Source organism: Ranitomeya variabilis, chromosome 5, assembly GCF_051348905.1.
Source record: "Ranitomeya variabilis isolate aRanVar5 chromosome 5, aRanVar5.hap1, whole genome shotgun sequence".
Taxonomy (NCBI): domain Eukaryota; kingdom Metazoa; phylum Chordata; class Amphibia; order Anura; family Dendrobatidae; genus Ranitomeya; species Ranitomeya variabilis.
The window spans coordinates 272918543-272936799 of NC_135236.1; the positions used below are offsets into that span (position 1 = coordinate 272918543).

The 18257-nt window shown below is 45.0% G+C and overlaps 1 protein-coding gene across 2 annotated transcripts in view; it reads right to left on the reverse strand.

The window, feature by feature from the left end:
* NCAPH2 (non-SMC condensin II complex subunit H2) overlaps positions 1-18257 on the reverse strand; it is a 189557-nt gene that overhangs the window by 62326 nt on the left and 108974 nt on the right. For both annotated transcript variants that reach the window (XM_077264330.1, XM_077264331.1), the window contains exon 10: positions 5607-5695. In XM_077264330.1, the coding sequence (XP_077120445.1) occupies positions 5607-5695 (89 nt within the window). The remainder of the gene's footprint in view (positions 1-5606; positions 5696-18257) is intronic.

The following is an 18257-nucleotide window of genomic DNA, read 5'->3' on the forward strand; positions in this document are numbered from 1 at the left end:
TATCAGCGTACTCAGGACAAATTGTACAACAACGTCCATCGTCCAGTTTCTCCTTTTACCCTTGGGAAAATAAAAAAATTGTTGCTAAAAGATCATTTTTGTGACTAAAAAGTTAAATGTTCATTTTTTACTTCCATGTTGCTTCTGCTGCTGTGAAACACCTGAAGGGTTAATAAACTTCTTGAATGTGGTTTTGAGCACCTTGAGGGGTGCAGTTTTTAGAATGGTGTCACTTTTAGGTATTTTCAGCCATATAGAACCCTCAAACTGACTTCAAATGTGAGGTGGTCCCTAAAAAAAATGGTTTTGTAAATTTTGTTGTAAAAATGAGAAATCACTGGTCAAATTTTAACCCTTATAACTTCCTAGCAAAAAAAAAATTTGTTTCCAAAATTGTGCTGATGTAAAGTAGACATGTGGGAAATGTTATTTATTAACTATTTTGTGTCACATAACTCTCTGGTTTAACAGAATAAAAATTCAAAATGTGAAAATTGCGAAATTTTCAAAATTTTCGCCAAATTTCCGTTTTTTCCACAAATAAACTCAGAAATTATCGACCTAAATTTACCACTAACATGAAGCCCAATATGTCACGAAAAAACAAACTCAGAATCGCTAGGATCCGTTGAAGCGTTCCGGAGTTATTACCTCATAAAGGGACACTGGTCAGAATTGCAAAAAACGGCAAGGTCATTAAGGCCAAAATATGCTGGGTCATGAAGGGGTTAATGCAATGTTGCGGCGACCAAAAAAACGTAATTTTGGCGTTTTGATTTTTTTTCTCACTACGCCATTTAGCGGTCAGTTAAATCCTTTGTTTTTATTGATAGATCGGGCGATTCTGAACGCGGCGATACCAAATATGTGTATGTTTGATTTTTTTTTTTTAAATTGTTTTATTTTGATTGGGGCGAAAGGGGGGTGATTTGAACTTTTATATATTTTTTTTATATATTTTTAAATACTTTTTTTTTTTAAATTTTGGCATGCTTCAATAGGCTCCATAGGAGGCTAGAAGCATGCATAACTCGATCGCCACTGCTACATAGAGGTGAAGTACAGATCACCTCTATGTAGCAGAAATGCAGGTGTACTTTGAACGCCGACCACAGGGTGGCGCTCAAAGCAATCGGCCATCAACAACCATAGATGTCTCAAGGAGACCTCTGGTTGTTATGGCAAAGCACCGATGACCCCCGATCATGTGACGGGGTCAGCGGTGCGAGCATTTCCGGCCGCGCGGCCGGGAGCGCTAGTTAAATGCCGCTGTCAACGCTTGACGGCGGCATTTAACTAGTTAATGGGCGCGGGCGGCTCGCGATCCCGCTCGCGCTCATTGCGCGCACATGTCAGCTGTACAAAACAGCTAACATGTCGCGGCTTTGAGGTGGGCTCACCGCCGGAGCCCACTTCAAAGCAGGGGATCTGCCAGCTGACGTACTATTCCGTCAGCTGGCAGAAAGGGGTTAAAAACTACACCCTTCAAAGTGCTCAAAACCACAATCAAGAAGCTTATTAACCCTATAGCAGCTTCACCAGAATTAAAACAAAGTTGAAGCGAAAAATTAAAAAAAAATTTCCCTTTTCACACCAAAATATTGGATTTAGCCCCACATTTCATTTTCAAGAAAGTAACAGGAGAAAATGGACCATATACCGTAATTTGTTGTGCAGTTTCACCAGAGTACACAGAAAACCCATATGTAGTGGAAAACTACTGTTTGGGTGCACAGCAGGGCCCAGAAGTGAAGGAGCACCCTTCAACTTTTGGAGAGACGAAAATTGGCTGAAATAGATAGAGGATAGTGCATGTCGCATTTGCAGGAGCCCCTGATGTGTCTTAACAATGGAAATCCCTCACAAGTGACCCCATTTGGAAACTATACCCTTCAAATTATTTACCTAGATGTGTGGTGAGCACCTTGAACCTGCAGGTGCTTCACAGAATTTTATAGAGTTGAACGGTGAAAATAATCACATTATTCTTGCAAAAATGTTGCTTTAGCCCCTATTCATTTTCACAAGGGTAACAGGAGAAAATGGACTGTAAAATTTGTTGTGCAAATTATTTTGAATACGTATATACCCCAGATGTGGTGGAAAACTACTGTTTGGGTGCACTGCAGGACTTGAAAAGGAAGGAGCGTCAATTGCATTCTGGAGCGCAATTTTGGCTGGAACAGATTGTGAATTAAATGTCACATTTGAAGAGCCCCTGGCATGCCAAAACAGCTGAAACCCCCAAAAGTGACCCCATTTTGGTAACTTGAAGAATTCATTTACTGGTGTAGAGCTTTTTTAACCATCAGTCGAGTCACAGAATTGTATAACACTGGGCTGAGTCAATGGAAAATTAAAATTTTAACCACTAACATGTTACTTTAACCCCAAGTTTTCGGTTTTCTAAAGGGGTAATAGGAGAAACCGGACCTAAAATTTGTTAATAAACAGTTTTGTGCAATTTCTCCTGAGTACGCCAATATCCTACATGTAATCGGGAGCTATTTTTCAACCACATTGGAAAGCTCAGAAGGGAAGGAATGCCATATTGTAGAGCAGATTTGCCTGTTATGGTGTTCGGGTGGCATGACCCACTAGATAAGTCCTGAGGTGCCAGAACAGAAGAACACCTCCATACGTGACCCCATTTTACAAACTACACCTTTCAATGAATTCATCTAAGGGTCCAGTGATAATATTGATGTCATGGGTGTGTCAAAATTTGGGCTGAAAAAAACACTACTACATTTTTACCAAAATGGTTTTGTTTTATCCCCAGATTTTACATTTTCACATGGGGAAATGAGTAAAAAATGTGTCCCACAATTTCTGCTGAACATGGTAATGCCCCATATGTGGCTGTATAGTACTGCTTAGCCACACGATGAGACTCTGGAGGGATGAAGTGCTATTCGACTCTTGGAAAACAAATTTCGGAACAATAGTTTGCGGACTCCATTAACAGAGCCCCTAAGTGCTAGAACAGCAGAATCTCCCCCTTCAAGGGACCCCATTTTGGAAATTACACCCCAGTGGGAATTTATCTACAGGTGTAATGACAATTTTGACTCCATGAGTGTTTTCCATAAAGAAGCAGATGTTGGTCTGCGATGAATGTAAATCTGCCATTTTAGTGCCCATACATTGTAGTAACTGGATCATGCTTCTGGTGACATGGACCCTGCCTGTAAATTAGGGGATGGAGGGTGTTTCTCATTGCTACAGACATGTCAAACATGTGGAAGCTAAATGTCGTTTAGGTACACTGTGGGACTCAGAAGGGAGATGGGCATTTTGACTTGGGAGCAGAATTTGCTGGAATTTTTTTGGGTGGGGGCGATGAGCCATAGCGCTTTTCCAGAGCCTTTGCGCTAAAAGCAACATGGAAGCCCCCTATTATTTCTAATGACAGGTAACGGACCTGAGTGGTGACTTGTGTTGAAGCTTTTGTTGGGAATATTCTACATAACATCCTGGAACAAGTTTATTGTGTTCTACCCTGAGCACTTAAATTGGGGTTTCCATCGAAATCTCCTAATCACCTTTTCCGGAGGGGCACAAAACTGTGGCAGACTGCGCTTTTATGTATGCCTAAAAAGACAGACACCGCCAGATCATAGGCCAGAAGGCATCCACACTGTCTCCATCTTATTCACTATAGAGAATCTTCCGTTGGGGGGGTTCGGCCTGAACCCCGTTTTTAAGGAATTTACACGGAAATCCCGACAAAAGCGCTCATCATAGATCACAGGATAAATATGTACTGAGCCTTACTGCGATCTTTGGGAGGCAGAATGATCAAATAATAATAATAATTTTATTTATATAGCGCCAACATATTCCGCAGCGCTTTACAAATTATAGAGGGGACTTGTACAGACAATAGACATTACAGCATAACAGAAATCACAGTTCAAACTAGATACCAGGAGGAATGAGGGCCCTGCTCGCAAGCTTACAAACTATGAGGAAAAGGGGAGACAAGAGAGGTGGATGATAACAGTTGCTTTAGTTATTTGGACCAGCCATAGTGTAAGGCTCGGGTGTTCATGTAAAGCTGCATGAACCAGTTAACTGCCTAAGTATGTAGCAGTACAGACACAGAGGGCTATTAACTGCATAAAGGGTATGAGAACATGATACGAGGAACCCGATTATGGGTTTTGGGTTTTTTTTATGATAGGCCACACAGGGATCGTTAGGTTAATGCGTTGAGGCGGTAGGCCAATCTGAACAAATGAGTTTTTAGGGCACGCTTAAAACTGTGGGGATTGGGGATTAATCGTATTAACCTAGGTAGTGCATTCCAAAGAATCGGCGCAGCACGTGTAAAGTCTTGGAGACGGGAGTAGGAGGATGCTAACCTGAGGTCATTAGTGGAGCGGAGGGCACGGGTAGGGTGGTAGACTGAGACCAGAGAGGAGATGTAGGGTGGTGCTGTGCCATGGAGTGCTTTGTGGATGAGGGTAGTAGTTTTGTACTGGATTCTGGAGTGGATGGGTAGCCAGTGTAATGACTGGCACAAGGTAGAGGCATCGGTGTAACGGTTGGTGAGGAATATGATCCTGGCTGCAGCATTCAGGACAGATTGGAGCGGGGAGAGTTTGGTAAGAGGGAGGCCGATTAGTAGAGAGTTACAATAGTCCAGATGGGAATGAATAAGTGAAACAGTAAGAGTTTTTGCTGAGTCGAAAGTAAGAAAAGGCCGAATTCTAGAAATGTTTTTGAGATGCAGATAAGAAGAGCGAGCCAGTGATCGGATGTGGGGGGTGAATGAAAGCTCGGAATCAAGGATGACCCCAAGGCAGCGGGCATGTTGCTATCAAATCAACAGAAGGTAAAGAATTGTTTTTATTTCTTTTTTTACGCTGCTTCTCGTGCGGGATAAGCAATGATTAGACTTTATTCTTAGGGTTGATGCAATTACAGATCAGTTTATGTTTGGCTGCCTTCACACACTTAAAAAAAATATGTTTTGACAATAAAAAGTGATTTTGATTTTCTATTGTTTGAAAGCTATACATTTTTCTATACATCTTCTGACAATCATATGTGTACTTGTTTTTTGAGGGACGTGTTGACGTTTTTATTAGCACTATTTATGGGCACACAAAAAATTTTTGATCGTTTTCTATTTCGATCTCTGGGAGGCAGAATGTACAAAATCCAGGAATTCAGGATTTTTTTACGCTGTGCAACTTTGCTTTTTGGATCAGTCCAATCACAGCAATACCACATTTATATCTTTTTTTATGTTTTGCTGCTTTTACACAATAAAACTACTTTATAGAAAAAAAAGCTTATTGTAGTTAGCTGACCAGAGGTAATCATGACAACCTCTGGTTGCCATGGCAATGATCGATCGAGCCCTTTCCCAGCTTTTTAACTGCTGCAATCTATATCGATCTCAGCATTTATAGGGTTAAATGGCCCGAGGCAGTGCTTTAACTTAAGCCAGAGCACCAGCTCCTGGCCCAGTATGATTGCCGTGATTTACCTATACATCAAAAATTGGCTCTAGTAGACAATTACCGATCAGAGAGTTGGTGCCATTAGACTCATGTTATTGTACACATCACATACAGATTGTGCTCTACAGTTACCTGCTGTCGCTCAATGTGTTCAATAGGATCCATTTCTGCATTTTCTATTTCATGGTGATCATCCAGTGGGAGAAATCCATCATCATTTGCTTTAAACATTAAAAAAAACACAAAAGAATGTAAATGCTTACAATAGGATTTATAGTATAGTTACTAATTGAATGGCTGTAGATATAAAGTCTAATTTGCACGCTAGATTGTAGTCATATTAGAAAATCAGTCACTGAGTGTACACAAGTGGAAAGGCCCCTAACACATTTGCATTTTTTTTTTTTAATTTATAGAAAAATAAAAAAGAGGCAATACATTCACAAGGCACTAACCATGCAGAGGTAGAAGAACAATCAGAGAGAAAAGCAATAACAACAAAAAATTCTTATTACTGAAATCCTGAAAACAATATGTGAAATGCCATAAGCATAACTGCACTGACCAAGTAGAGTAACACAATCAAAGAATTAAAGAAAAAGGAAGGAAAAAATGGAAAAGCAGAAGAAGCTGAAGAATACGTCAGGGACTTTCTGGACGCAGAGTTCGCTCGCCATACTCTGAGCCACAGTGCCCATCTGATGATGATGGCATTTGAGGCTGCAACTGCAGCACAGTTAGAGTCCAGAGAAGCGTGTGACAAGTACTACCTGGCCAGGGAGATCTGACTGGCTAGATCTGCTGCCTCTGGGGGAAGGTCACTATCCTGAATGGTTCTGGACAGGGTATCGGCCCAAGACACAGTAGCTTTAGTTACCCATGCCGCGGCAAAAGGAGACAGTGCCGAGCCTGAGGATTCAAAAATCGAGCGGGCAAGGTTCTCTATCTGACGGTCTGTTGGATCATGAATCGAAGACCCGTTGGGTAAGGACAGTAGGGTTTTGGTGGCAAGGCGGGAGACTGGTGGATCAGCAGGAGGTGATTCGGCCCATTCCTCCCTCAGATTCACGGTAAAAGGATATCTAGCCTCAATAGGCTTCTGACCAGCAAAGCGTTTGTCCAGTCACTCCCTATGCCGTTGAATTATGTCCTGAAACTCGGGATGGTTGGAGAAATCCCTATGAGGACGTTTAGTCCTCTTGAAAGACACCGCATGCTCTGGGACCAAATTAGAGTCCTCGTCAACCTTTAAGGTCTAGTTGATGGCTTCAATGAGACTGTCCACCGTCGCCTGATAATCAGGTAAGTCCAGATCAAGGGGCATGTCGGAATCGGACTCAAAGCACTGGTCGCTGCCAACCCCGGGTAAGGGGGAGCGGGAAACGGTGCCCATGGATGCCGAGGCGCGAGAAGGCCCAGGAGATATGCTATGGGCCAGTTTCCTAGATGCCTGTGGAGTTTTTGACTGAGAACAGCCCTTGCTGGCCGACAGCTCTCGTGAGGTAGAGGAACCTTCCGAGACAGGCAGACGAATGCCCCGACCAGTGGAGGGATCTTGGAGGGACTCTATTGCTTTCGACAGTGACGCCATGGAATGTGACAGTGACGAAGCCCACTCAGGGGGATTAGGTACACTGGGGCTCGGTAGCAGTGGAGGGCTCCTGAACGCATTTGGGATTATTATTCATTTTTATAGCGCCGTTTATTCCATGGCACTTTACATGTGATTAAAGGGGCATACACAGACAAGTACAATAAACATGAGCAATACAAAGCACACACAAATACAGAAGGAAAGAGGACCCTGCCCGCGAGTGCTCACAGTTTACAGGGGGTGGGTGAGGATACACTCAGAGAGGGTAGAGCTGGTCGTGTGGCAGTTCAGTAGACTGAGGATCACTGCAGGTTGTAGGCTTGTCGGAAGAGGTGGGTCTTCAGGTTCTTTTTGAAAGTTTCCGTGGTAGGCAAAAGTCTGATGTGTTGGGGTAGAGAGTTCCAAAGTATGGGGGAAGCACGAAAGTCGTCTTGTATGCGGTTGTGGGTAGAAGAGATAAGAGGGGAGTAGAGAAAGATCTTAAGAGGATCGATGGTTGCGTGTAGGTAAGTACCGGGAGACCATGTCACAGATGTATGGAGGAGACAGGTTGTGGATGGCTTTGTATGTCATTGTAAGGGTTTTGAACTGGAGTCTCTGGACAATAGGAGGCCAGTGAAGTGCTTCGCAGAGAGTAGAAGCTGGGGAATAACGGGGAGACAGGTGGATTTGTTGGGCAGCAGAGTTCAGGATAGATTGGAGTGGTGCAAGAGTGCTAGAGGTGAGGCCAGAGAGTAGGAGGTTGCAATAGTCAAGGTGGGAGATGATGAGGGCGTGCACAAGCATTTTTGCAGTTTCTTGGTCAAGGAATGTACGGATTCGGGAAATGTTTTTGAGTTGGAGTCGGCAGGAGGAGGCAAGGGCTTGGATATGTGGCTTGAAAGAGGGCAGCCATTGACATTGATGGATAGGTCTGGTGGAGGGGTCTGGTGGAGTAGAAAAGAAAGATGAAATAGCGGACAGACACTATGTGATTTTGGTCAGTAAGGAGGTGATGTCAAGTCCAGATAGGTATATTTGCGTGTCATTGGCGTAGAGATAATACTGCAGACCGTGAGATTCTATAAGCTGTTCCAGGCCGAAGGTGTAGATGGTGAAGAGTAGGGGTCTTAAAATTGAGCATTGGGGATCGCCGACAGACAAGGGCGAGGTGAGGAGGTGCTGTAGGAGAGGGAGACACTTAATGTCTGGTCTGTTTGATATGACGAGATCCAGGATAGGGCCAAATCTGTGATGCCAAGAGGTGACAGAATCTGTAACAAGAGGGAATGGTCCACAGTGTCGAAGGCAGAAGACAGGTCCAGGAGAAGGAGGACAGTAGTGTCGCTTGCTCTTGGCGGTTAGTAGGTCATTGGTGACTTTAGTTAGGGCAGTTTCAGTTGAGTGATGCGGTCAGAAGCCAGATTGTAACCGGTCAAAGAGAGCAGGAGGAGAGGTGGGAGGACAGTTCAAGATGTACATGCTGTTCCAGTAGTTTTGAGGCATAAGGAGAAGTGATATCGGGCGATAGCTAGACACAGAGGATGGGTCGAGTGAGGGCTTTTTGAGGATGGCCGTGATTGAGGCGTGTTTGAAGGATGTTGGGAAGACACCATTTGCAAGTGAAAGGTTGAAGAGCTGTGTTAGGGTTGGGATGAAGACTCTGGCGAGGTTAGGGATGAAGTGAGACGGGAGCAGGTGTAGCGGTGAGATGTGATCTTGACAGAAGGGAGGAGAGCTGATCTTCTGTCATGGTGGAAAAGCTGGTTCTGGAAGAACAGGGCTGAGCAGTTAAGAGGAGGGGCATTGGGGGCTACGAGCCAAAGCTTTCTCTAATGTTATCGATCTTCTGCTTAAAGAAAGAGGCAAAGTCTTCAGCAGAAATTAGAGGAGAGGGAGGAGGTGCTAGGGGACGGAGTAGAGAATTGAAAGTGTTGAAAAGCTGTTTAGGGGTTGTGAGACAGGGAGGATATGAGAGATGAGAAGAAAGTTTGCTTTGCGGTAGTGAGCGTGGACTTGAAGCTGCTGAGGGACTTCTTGTATGCGATAAAGTGCTCGGCAGAACGGAATTTCTTCCATGTCCGCTCAGCAACCCTGGAAATCCGTCTCAGTTCTTTGGTTCGGCTGGTCAGCCAGGGTTGCCTGTTGATTGTACGAGTTTTGCTGTGCGTGAGAGGGGCGGCCGAATAGAGTGCTGCTGTTATTGTGGCGTTGTATAAAGTGGCAACAGCATCTGTGTCATGTAAGGAAGCCATGGCTGTAAGAGGGAGAAGGGACTCAGTGTAAATTGAGGTGTTTGAGATTTCTGTGAGGGTGGGTTTGTGGAGTGGGGGTTGCGCACAGAGGAGAGGGATGATAATGCCAGTAGGTTGTGGTTAGACAGGGGCAGCGGTGAGTTAGGCTAGGTTCACATTGCGTTAATGTGTGCACGCTAACGGACAGCGTTGCACGGCGAAAATGTCGCAATTAACGCCGTGCAACGGGTCAGTTAGCGCACCCATTGACAGCAATGTAAATTTCGCTAGCGCGTGCCTTTTTCGGCTCGCGCTAGCGATGTGCCGTTCTTCTGTGGCGCGCCTCGGACGCTGCTTGTTTATATGTTAAAGAGGTGAAGATACTCCTTCATTGATCCTTTGACAAAGAAAGACCCAAATCGCCCTTCCATTGGGTTTAAATATGCAGTAAGTATGCGGTTGATCAGGAGGCTCGATCAGCAAGGAGGAGATAAAGTGTGCTTCAAAAGGTCCTGTGCCCCAACATCCAGCTTTGAAAAATTATTGTCCTTATTATAAAACGGTCTAGGAGGGAGTGAGTGAAAAAAGTGGGAAAGCTGGCCAACACATCTGAATTTCAGTTGGTGAATTGTATATTTCTTACCTATACACAAGACATATTGCAAAAGATTTTAAGAAAATTTTAATACCATATTTTAAATTCTGGACAGAAGTTGCAAATCATTTCTACAGAGGTAAAGCCAAGATAAGATGGGTCTAACACATTTAGCAATCAACTAGATTAAAGTGAACCAGTGACTAGATTAATTCTGCCCAAACTACGGGCAGCATGAATGAGAGCATGGCTGCACAATTACAGTCGTGTATATTTTACTCAATCACTCCAGCATTTCAGAAAAAACATAGCTTGAGAGACCAGAAAGAGGCTATAGGGAAAGACTGGATTAGCCCAGTGCGGCCACCGGACGGCTTCCCCTCGACAGCTTTCTCCCATGTGTGGAGAAGGTCGAAAGAAACCAGAGAGAATTGGACTAGTCAGCTCTCCCTATAGTTCCAGCTGGCTTCTCAAACTAGGTTTTCAAACTTTATCTAGCTAAAAAGGCCAGTCAGGCTCCGATTCCTGCTGCTCAAGCTATGGGCAGCATTAATCTAGTTACAGGTACATCTAACAGCAACTACATTAACACGGGTAGATCAACCATGAGCATTTAGTGAATCCAAATTTAGTGTGTACTTTATAGTAAGCACTAAAAAAAAAAATACCGAAATCTTGCTTAAATAGCGACTGCATAACGATCTCTCTCCTTCGCCTCATTGGGGGACACAGGACCAACAACAGGCGAGCACGTGGAGTGTCGCCTCCACGTATTCTCTCCTGCGACGAGGATGACATGACTGGGTTGATTTTGAGGGGCGTCAGGTCCCTTAAAGGGCACCGATCTCCCAGCACCATCAACAGACGAGCACATGGAGTGTCGCCTCCATGTATCCTCTTCTGCAGCCAGGCCTAATGCCGGACAACCAGCCCTGTCCACCAGGATTGAACCCCTTGGATGCACAGAGGCACCCTCCATTTTGGCATCCGTGCAGCCCCCACTGCTCCACCACTGTTTAGTGGATGAAGCAAGAAGGCGGACGGTTCATTTCCATCTCTCTATGAAAGGGAGAGTGGATTGAGGGTTTTTAACTTTATCTCTGCACCGTCCAAAAAATCACCAGCGACAGCAGCTGCACAACCTAGGTGCCTGCACTACAGCGAAGGTACCTGCAGCAGCATCCGAAGGACATCTCCAGCCTCTCAGGGTAAGCGCTGAGAAGGGGGGGGGGGGGGGGCGCTCTGAGCAGTCCGGGAACAGGCAGCAGACTTTTCCTGGGGGAGGGGGGGGTTCTGTTTTTCGGGCCTGGGTAAAAATTTAGTCCCCTGCTTTGGCCTTGTACAGGCCGAAGCTCCACCCCCGCTATGATGCGATCCGGCAGCTCTGCCCACTTTTCTGACACCTCTCGTTCTGAACCAGAGTTGCCCATGAAATCTCATCAGCCATCCTCCTACATCCAGTCGCAAGCTGACAGGGTCTCCGGATGCTAAGGAAGCCTCCTGCTTACCCGGTTAGCGACGCGGAGTGTGATTCTTGTGGCTGGGTCGCAGGACCTGGGTAGGAGCGCTGCCATTAGCTCTCTCTCCCTTTCAGTATACTATCTTCTGTGAGAACCCTGATTAAGGTGGTACATAGGAGTACATCATGTCCCAGCCTCAGGCACCTACAAAGTCCCATAAGACTCTTACAGGCTTATTCACTTTATGTAACTCCTGCCAGTCTGCATTTCCAAAAGCTCAGAGTTTGCCGGTCTGCAAAGCCTGTGACTCCAAATGCGCTCAGGACCCACCTCCCTGACACTGAGCCCAGTGTCCTTAGTCCCCCTGAGTGGGTCTCATCTCTGTCACAATCTATGATTTCTCTGGCCAAAGTGTTTGAATCCTTCAGTGTTCCTTCTGGGAATCATGGCGTTCGTAAGTCTGACACAGAGGGACCTTCCCCTACACGGGAAGAGTTAGCTAGCAGGGGCCGCACACAATCTAGGAACGTACAAGCGTCCAGGAAACTGATGCGTAGTACATCTCCCATACAATCATGTACCATGGCGTCCGTGAGCTCCGTTTCTCGCTCTACCTCTCCAGATGTTGGTAGCGAACTCGATTTTGAGTATGAATTAGACATCTCCTTAGATCCAGATTTGCCAGACTTTCAGAGGACGGTTGATTCTGTGATTGAGGCAGTCAACCAAACTCTGCAGGTTGATGAAGAATCCGGCTCTGTGCCGGATCACGCTGTGTGCTTCAAAAAACCTAAGCATCCTCATAGAACATTCGGCATTCACCCGGAGTTTCGGGATATAGTTAAATTGGCAAAGGGAGCGACCATATAAGCGCTTTACAGGACAAACACCGCTTGAGGCAAAGTACCCTTTCTCAGCTGATCTGAGAAAAGATTGGAGTCCCCTGTGGTAGACCCACCAGTCTCTCGCCTGGCATCCAAAACTATTCTATGCCTGCTGGACGGATCATCTATTAAAAATCCCACAGACCGCCAGGTAGAAAATTTGGCTTGATCTGTCTTTGAGGCCTCAGGTCTTCCTTCCTTCCTTCGCTGCAGCGTGGGTAGCTAAAGAAATGGTTTCCTGGGAGGAGACCTTGGCTAATTCCATTCAGAGCAGTAATCTTCCTCCCGAGGCAGTACATCGGGCTAGCCAAATTTCTCAGGCTGGATATTACCTGGTACACATTTCTTTTGATGCGGCAAATGTACAGCTCTATCGGTGGCAAATGCCATCACAATCAAAAGATCTTTATGGCTCAGAGAAAGGAAGGCGGATTCTGCGTCAAAAAAAGTCTCCGACATCTCCTCCTTACCACAGTGGGTGGGTGTTTGGAGAGAAGCTCGATCAGCTTATCTCGGATGCTACGAGAGGAAAAAGCAAATTTCTTCCCAGCAGAGGCTTAGGCATCCTTATCGGCGGCAACAAAACAATTTCCGATCAATTCACGCCAGTCAGGGTTGGTCCACTACCACTACTTATTCAGGATCAGGACGCTCTCCTCGCACTAACAGAGAATCCCAGGAATCCTTTAGGTCTAGTCAGCAATGGAAGGGCCGGCCCAAACAGTCTGGATCTAAGGGATCTAGGTCCCACAGATTTTTCGCCCAATGACTCATGGGGTTATCCGGTTGACACCAGCAGGGTAGGTGGTCGCCTACTTCTGTCTCACCAGGTCTGGCTCTCAGTCATTCACGACGAATGGGTCAGAGACCTGGTGTCTTCCGGATACAAAACTGATTTTTGTTCACGACCCCAGATTTGTTTCTTTCCTTCCCGACTTCCAGCATCAAGGGCAAAGGCTCTTTCCCGACCCATAGACTCTCTGCGCCACAATGGCATCATTGTCTCGGTTCAGGAAAACAAAAGGATCGAGGGATTCTACTCCGACCTATTCGTTTTCCCAAAAAAGAACGGAAAAGGGAGACCCATACTAGACCTCAAATTTCTAAACATGTTTGTCAAGGTCCGTCATTTCCGCATGGAGTCTCTGCGTTCGGTCATCACCTCAAATGGAAAAGGGGGAGATTCGAGATGCTTACGTGCACATCCGGATCCCCCCACCCAAAGTTCCTGCGTTTAACCATTCAAGAACAGCATTTTCCGTTCACGGCCCTGCCCTTCGCCCTCGCTGTCGCTTCCAGGGTCTTCATACAGATGGACATAGCGGCTGTCATGTCCATACTGCACTCTCGGGGCGTGGTCATACTACCCTATCTGGACGACCTCCTGGTCAAGGGTCCGTCTTTACACGACTGCGCAGAGTCCGTTCGTATCACTTGCGATACTCTCTCGCTCATCTGGGCTGGCAGATGAACTTTGCCAAGTCTTCCCTGTTCCAGCTCAGCAGATGTCCTTTTTTAGGCATGACCCTGGACACCTCAAGGGTTGGTGATTCTCCCTCAAGACAAAGTCCTAGCCCTTCAGCAAGGAGCCCGCGCAGTCTTCCTCTCATTCCATCCACTTTGAGAGGAGGGTACTGGGCAAAATGGTGGCAGCAATGGAAGCAGTTCCTTTTCCACAGATGCACCTCCGTCCCCTACAGCATTCTCTTCTAGCGGCTTGGGACAGGAACCAGTTCTCCCTTGACTGCAGGGGCCGCCTATCCCTGCGAGTCAGGCAGAGTGTCAGATGGTGGACATTGAGTTCTTTCCTCAACCAGGGAAAGTCCTTTCTTCCAGTTCAATGGTTAGTGGTGACTACCGATGCCAGTCTTCTGGGCTGGGGAGCAGATTTTAGTCACCACACTGCTCAGGGCCAAAACTTCTAATCAATGTCTTGGAAATCCGAGAAGAAATCCGAGAAATATGGCTAGCGCTACTGCAGTTTCATTATCTCCTAGCAGTTCACCCCATCTGAATTCAAAATCAGACGATGCCACGTATGTGGCATACATCAACCGAGAGTCATCAAAGATTAAGGCGGAAGGGGTTCTAGTGATCCTGGTCGTTCTAGATTGGCCATGCCGGGTGTGGTTCGCAGAGTTGGTGCGCCTCATCGCAGACGTACCTTGGCGACTGCCGGATCATCCAGATCTGCTCTCCCTGGGGCCGATTTACCACCAGAACTCAGCGGCCCTGTGTTTAACGGCTGGGCCGTTGAATCCTGGACTCTGACCCAGGCTGGTTTTTCACAACAGGTCGTGTCCACAATGATCAGTGCTCATAAGCCTGCATCGGTACGCATTTATCACCGCACCTGGAAGACATTCTTTGCTTGGTGCAAAGCTCGTGGACGTCTCCCACTTGTCTTCCCTATTCCCACAATTTTAGAATTCCTACAGACCGGTCTTGACTCAGGCCTGGCGCTCAGCTAGCTCAAGGGCAAGATATTTGCCTTAGTTGGTCTTATTCCAAAGAAGGATTGCAAAAAAACCTCGGTAAAGACGTTCATTCAAGGGGTTACTCATGTGCTTCCCCCCTATTGCATGCCTTTAGACCCTTGGGACCTTAACTTGGTCTTGGCAGTCTTACAGGAAGCTCCTTTTAAACCGCTTCAGGACATTTCGCTGACCTTTCGTCCTGGAAAGTTGCATTTCTCGTGGCAATAACATCAATCAGGCAGGCTTCGGAGCTGGCTGCTCAGTCCTGTAGGGCGCCTTTCCTTATTTTCCAACAGGACAAGGTTGTCCTCAGGCCGTCGCCATCCTTTTTGCCCAAGGTTGTCTCATCCTTCCACCTTAACGAGGACATTGTTCTTCCTTCATTTTGTCTGACTAGTCCACAGGTTGGAAAGGGCTCTCCATACTCTGGATGTAGACAAAAGCAGGGCTGTGAAAAGCAGGGCTGTGGAGTCGGTAAGCCACAGTTGCGACTCCGACTCCTGGATTTTATCAGGTTCCGACTCCAGCTCCGACTCCTTCATAAATGGCCAATTCGTAACAATAAATTTACTGTTGTAAAATATTAACATCGCGCTTATTCAGTTTCTCACCATCATATAAGTAATCAGACCACTTAGAGCAAAAACTATATTTATTAGAATACAATTAGAATATAGCAAACAACTTATAAACTTTTCTAAACTCTTGTAAGTAAATATGCATTAAACACTGTTATGCAGTTAATAAGAAGAAATCTATAAATTTGTCCTCAGAAAAAGTATTGCCTCTGTCAGATCCTCCTTCATGGATGCCCTCAAATCTGATCTAATTATTTTGAGAGCAGAGAACAACCTCTCTACACTAACTTGGGTTGGTGGCAAAGCAGTAACCACTCGGGCAACATCTCTGACAATGTCAGGATACAGAGGAATCGCTTGTTGCACTGTTATTTTTTGATGAATGGTCAAATTTCTCAATTTCTTTTAGTGCACATGAAAAATTCTGCAGAAATGTACTGGCTGTGTTCTTTGATGGGGATGACTCTTCTATGCGGGAACGCTTTGCATGGTCCTTGTGATCCAAATATTTTTCAAAATTAACTTCTTCATCAGTTGATGAGGGTGAAGATGTGGCAGGACGACCAAATTCTTCTTGTTCCTCCTGACTGTTCTGCAACCCTTTCATCCTTACTGCTATTTCAAACAGAGCTTCTTTTCCTTTAGTTATCTGTTGATCATCTAGAAGAATCCGATGCATTGGGTCTACATAAACAGCTGCCAAAAGAATGTTATTTTGTAATAGTAGCTCCTCTCCCCGTTTCATTGATGTAGCAAAGCCATTTGCAATTAACCCGCCTCTTTGGGACAGGCGAAACATCAGGTTCTTCCACTCCTTTAAGAAAATACCTGGAGTTAAGTCCTCTGCTTGTAATTTTTTAGTCACTGTAAATGGGTGCTCTAGCAATTTTTCCAGCTCAGTCACCTGATTCCACTGACTTTCATTTAGCGTCAGTTGAGGGTTAGCCATGTCTACGAGAAAGGTTATCAGTTCAACCAAGCACTGAATCATTAAGTACTGCCCCATCGTGGGGCAATTATTGATCAAGCCACTTTTCCAGCACGTCTCTTCAAAATTAAGTCAACTTTAGGGGTTCTGGCAACAGTAGCCAATTTTCTCACCTTGCCAATCAGTGCAGCAGCATGTCCTTCTTGCAGACTGTCTTATAGCCAGCTGTAGCGTATATGCACAACACATGCATGTGATGAATGAAAGAACGTATTGACACAGTTTCAACAAGATCATCTAAACTATCATGTTGCTGTTCATCTGAAGCAACTTCAGTTTGCTCCTCAGTTACAATACGGTTTTCTTCTATTTCAAACATTTGTGTCTGTGGACCCAGAATGTTCTTCTAGCTGCTGGTCACGATCATTACTCTCATTCATTAGCTTAATAGTACTTCTCATATTTGAAGCATTGTCAGTTACGACAGAAAGAACTTGCTCTTTTTTAAGTTCATAGTCTTGCAGAACCTTTTCCACCAAGACCTGGAGAAACTCACTGGTGTAATGAGCTTTGGTGTCTTTTACTGCCAATGTCTTGGTAACTATTTCATTTTTGTCACAAACAAATCGGACATTGATGGCAAAATAGTTCTCTGTGACGTGTGCAGGCATCCATGTTAAGAAACAGAAAGCGTCCCTTGAGAGTTTTTTTTTTTAAGTTCTTCCTTTTGTTTAAAAGCTTCTTCGATTACTAATTTTCTAATACTCTCTCTCTCCAGAGAAACACCAAGCTTGCGGGCCATTTCCCCATTCAGACACATAAAAGCTGGTCGTGAAAATAATGAAATAGGCACGCTATCCTTTACAACAAGCTCTATGATCTGTTTTTTAAATATATCTACTGTCATTGTCACAGTAACTTTGTGACTGACAAAATATCTTGCAACTGATGGCTGCAAAGTTCTCTGCTCCTTTGTTTGGCTGGAAGAGCTGGGCACTGGTTTATTGGTTTGGATGCAGTCTTTCTCATCCACTGCTTTCAGTACTTCTGAATGAAAGCGCTGTAAATGTCTCTTTAGATTAGAAGCTCTGGTAGGAGCATTTTTATCTTTGCCTGAATATGCACTGATCTTGGCTTCACAGCATTTGTTTTCGTCTGGATCTTTTGTCATACACTGACAGACATAATGTTTTCTATCTTGAGTGATGGTGAAATGTTCAAATACAGCTGATTTAATGTGACGCTTCTTTGACATTCTCAGGTTTTTAAGTCTGCATTCACAATCCAAATGACAATTGTTTTTCCTAAAAAAAAAAAATTGTACAAAATTATTGCCAGGTCGTACAACTGATATAGTGGTCATTAATACTGTTATTCTTCATGTACTCACAGTTAACGGATGCAAAGTTTGTTGACAGGATAATACTTCTTACAGTCTTCCTCTTCTGTGTAGCAGCTGTGAGATGCTTGGAAGACCCACACCTAGTAAACATCTAGTCTAGAGGAGGAGCTTTACTACTAAGAATTTGCAACACATTTTCACTTTCAGTTTCATACATTGTAAGTAGGGGGGTTGGGGCACCATGAGGTTAACCAAGTATAAGATTAGATAAGGGCAGTGAAGAACAGTGACACACAAGAAGTAAGAAATGTCTATCTCCAGCAGAACTGCTTATCACTGTTGTTCATAGTTTGATAGAACATATATATTTGAGCAACATTTATAAAATTCATATGAAAATTCAATTATGAAATATTAATACATTTTTTTTTTTAAAAGCTGGAGTCGGTACATTTCTACCGACTCCAACCAAAACTAACTCCGACTCCACGACTCCCAACTCCACAGCCCTGCTGAAAAGGTATGTATCAAGTACAGCATCCTTCCGAAGGTCGGGTTATTTGTTCATGCTTCCTGAGGGGCACGAGAAGGGCCTAGCTGCTTCAAAGGCCACAATAGCTAGGTGGATTCGTTCCACCATTCAGGAGTCCTACCGCATCAGAGGTAAGCCTATCCCAGCGGGGATCAGAGCTCACTCCACTCGGTCAGTGGG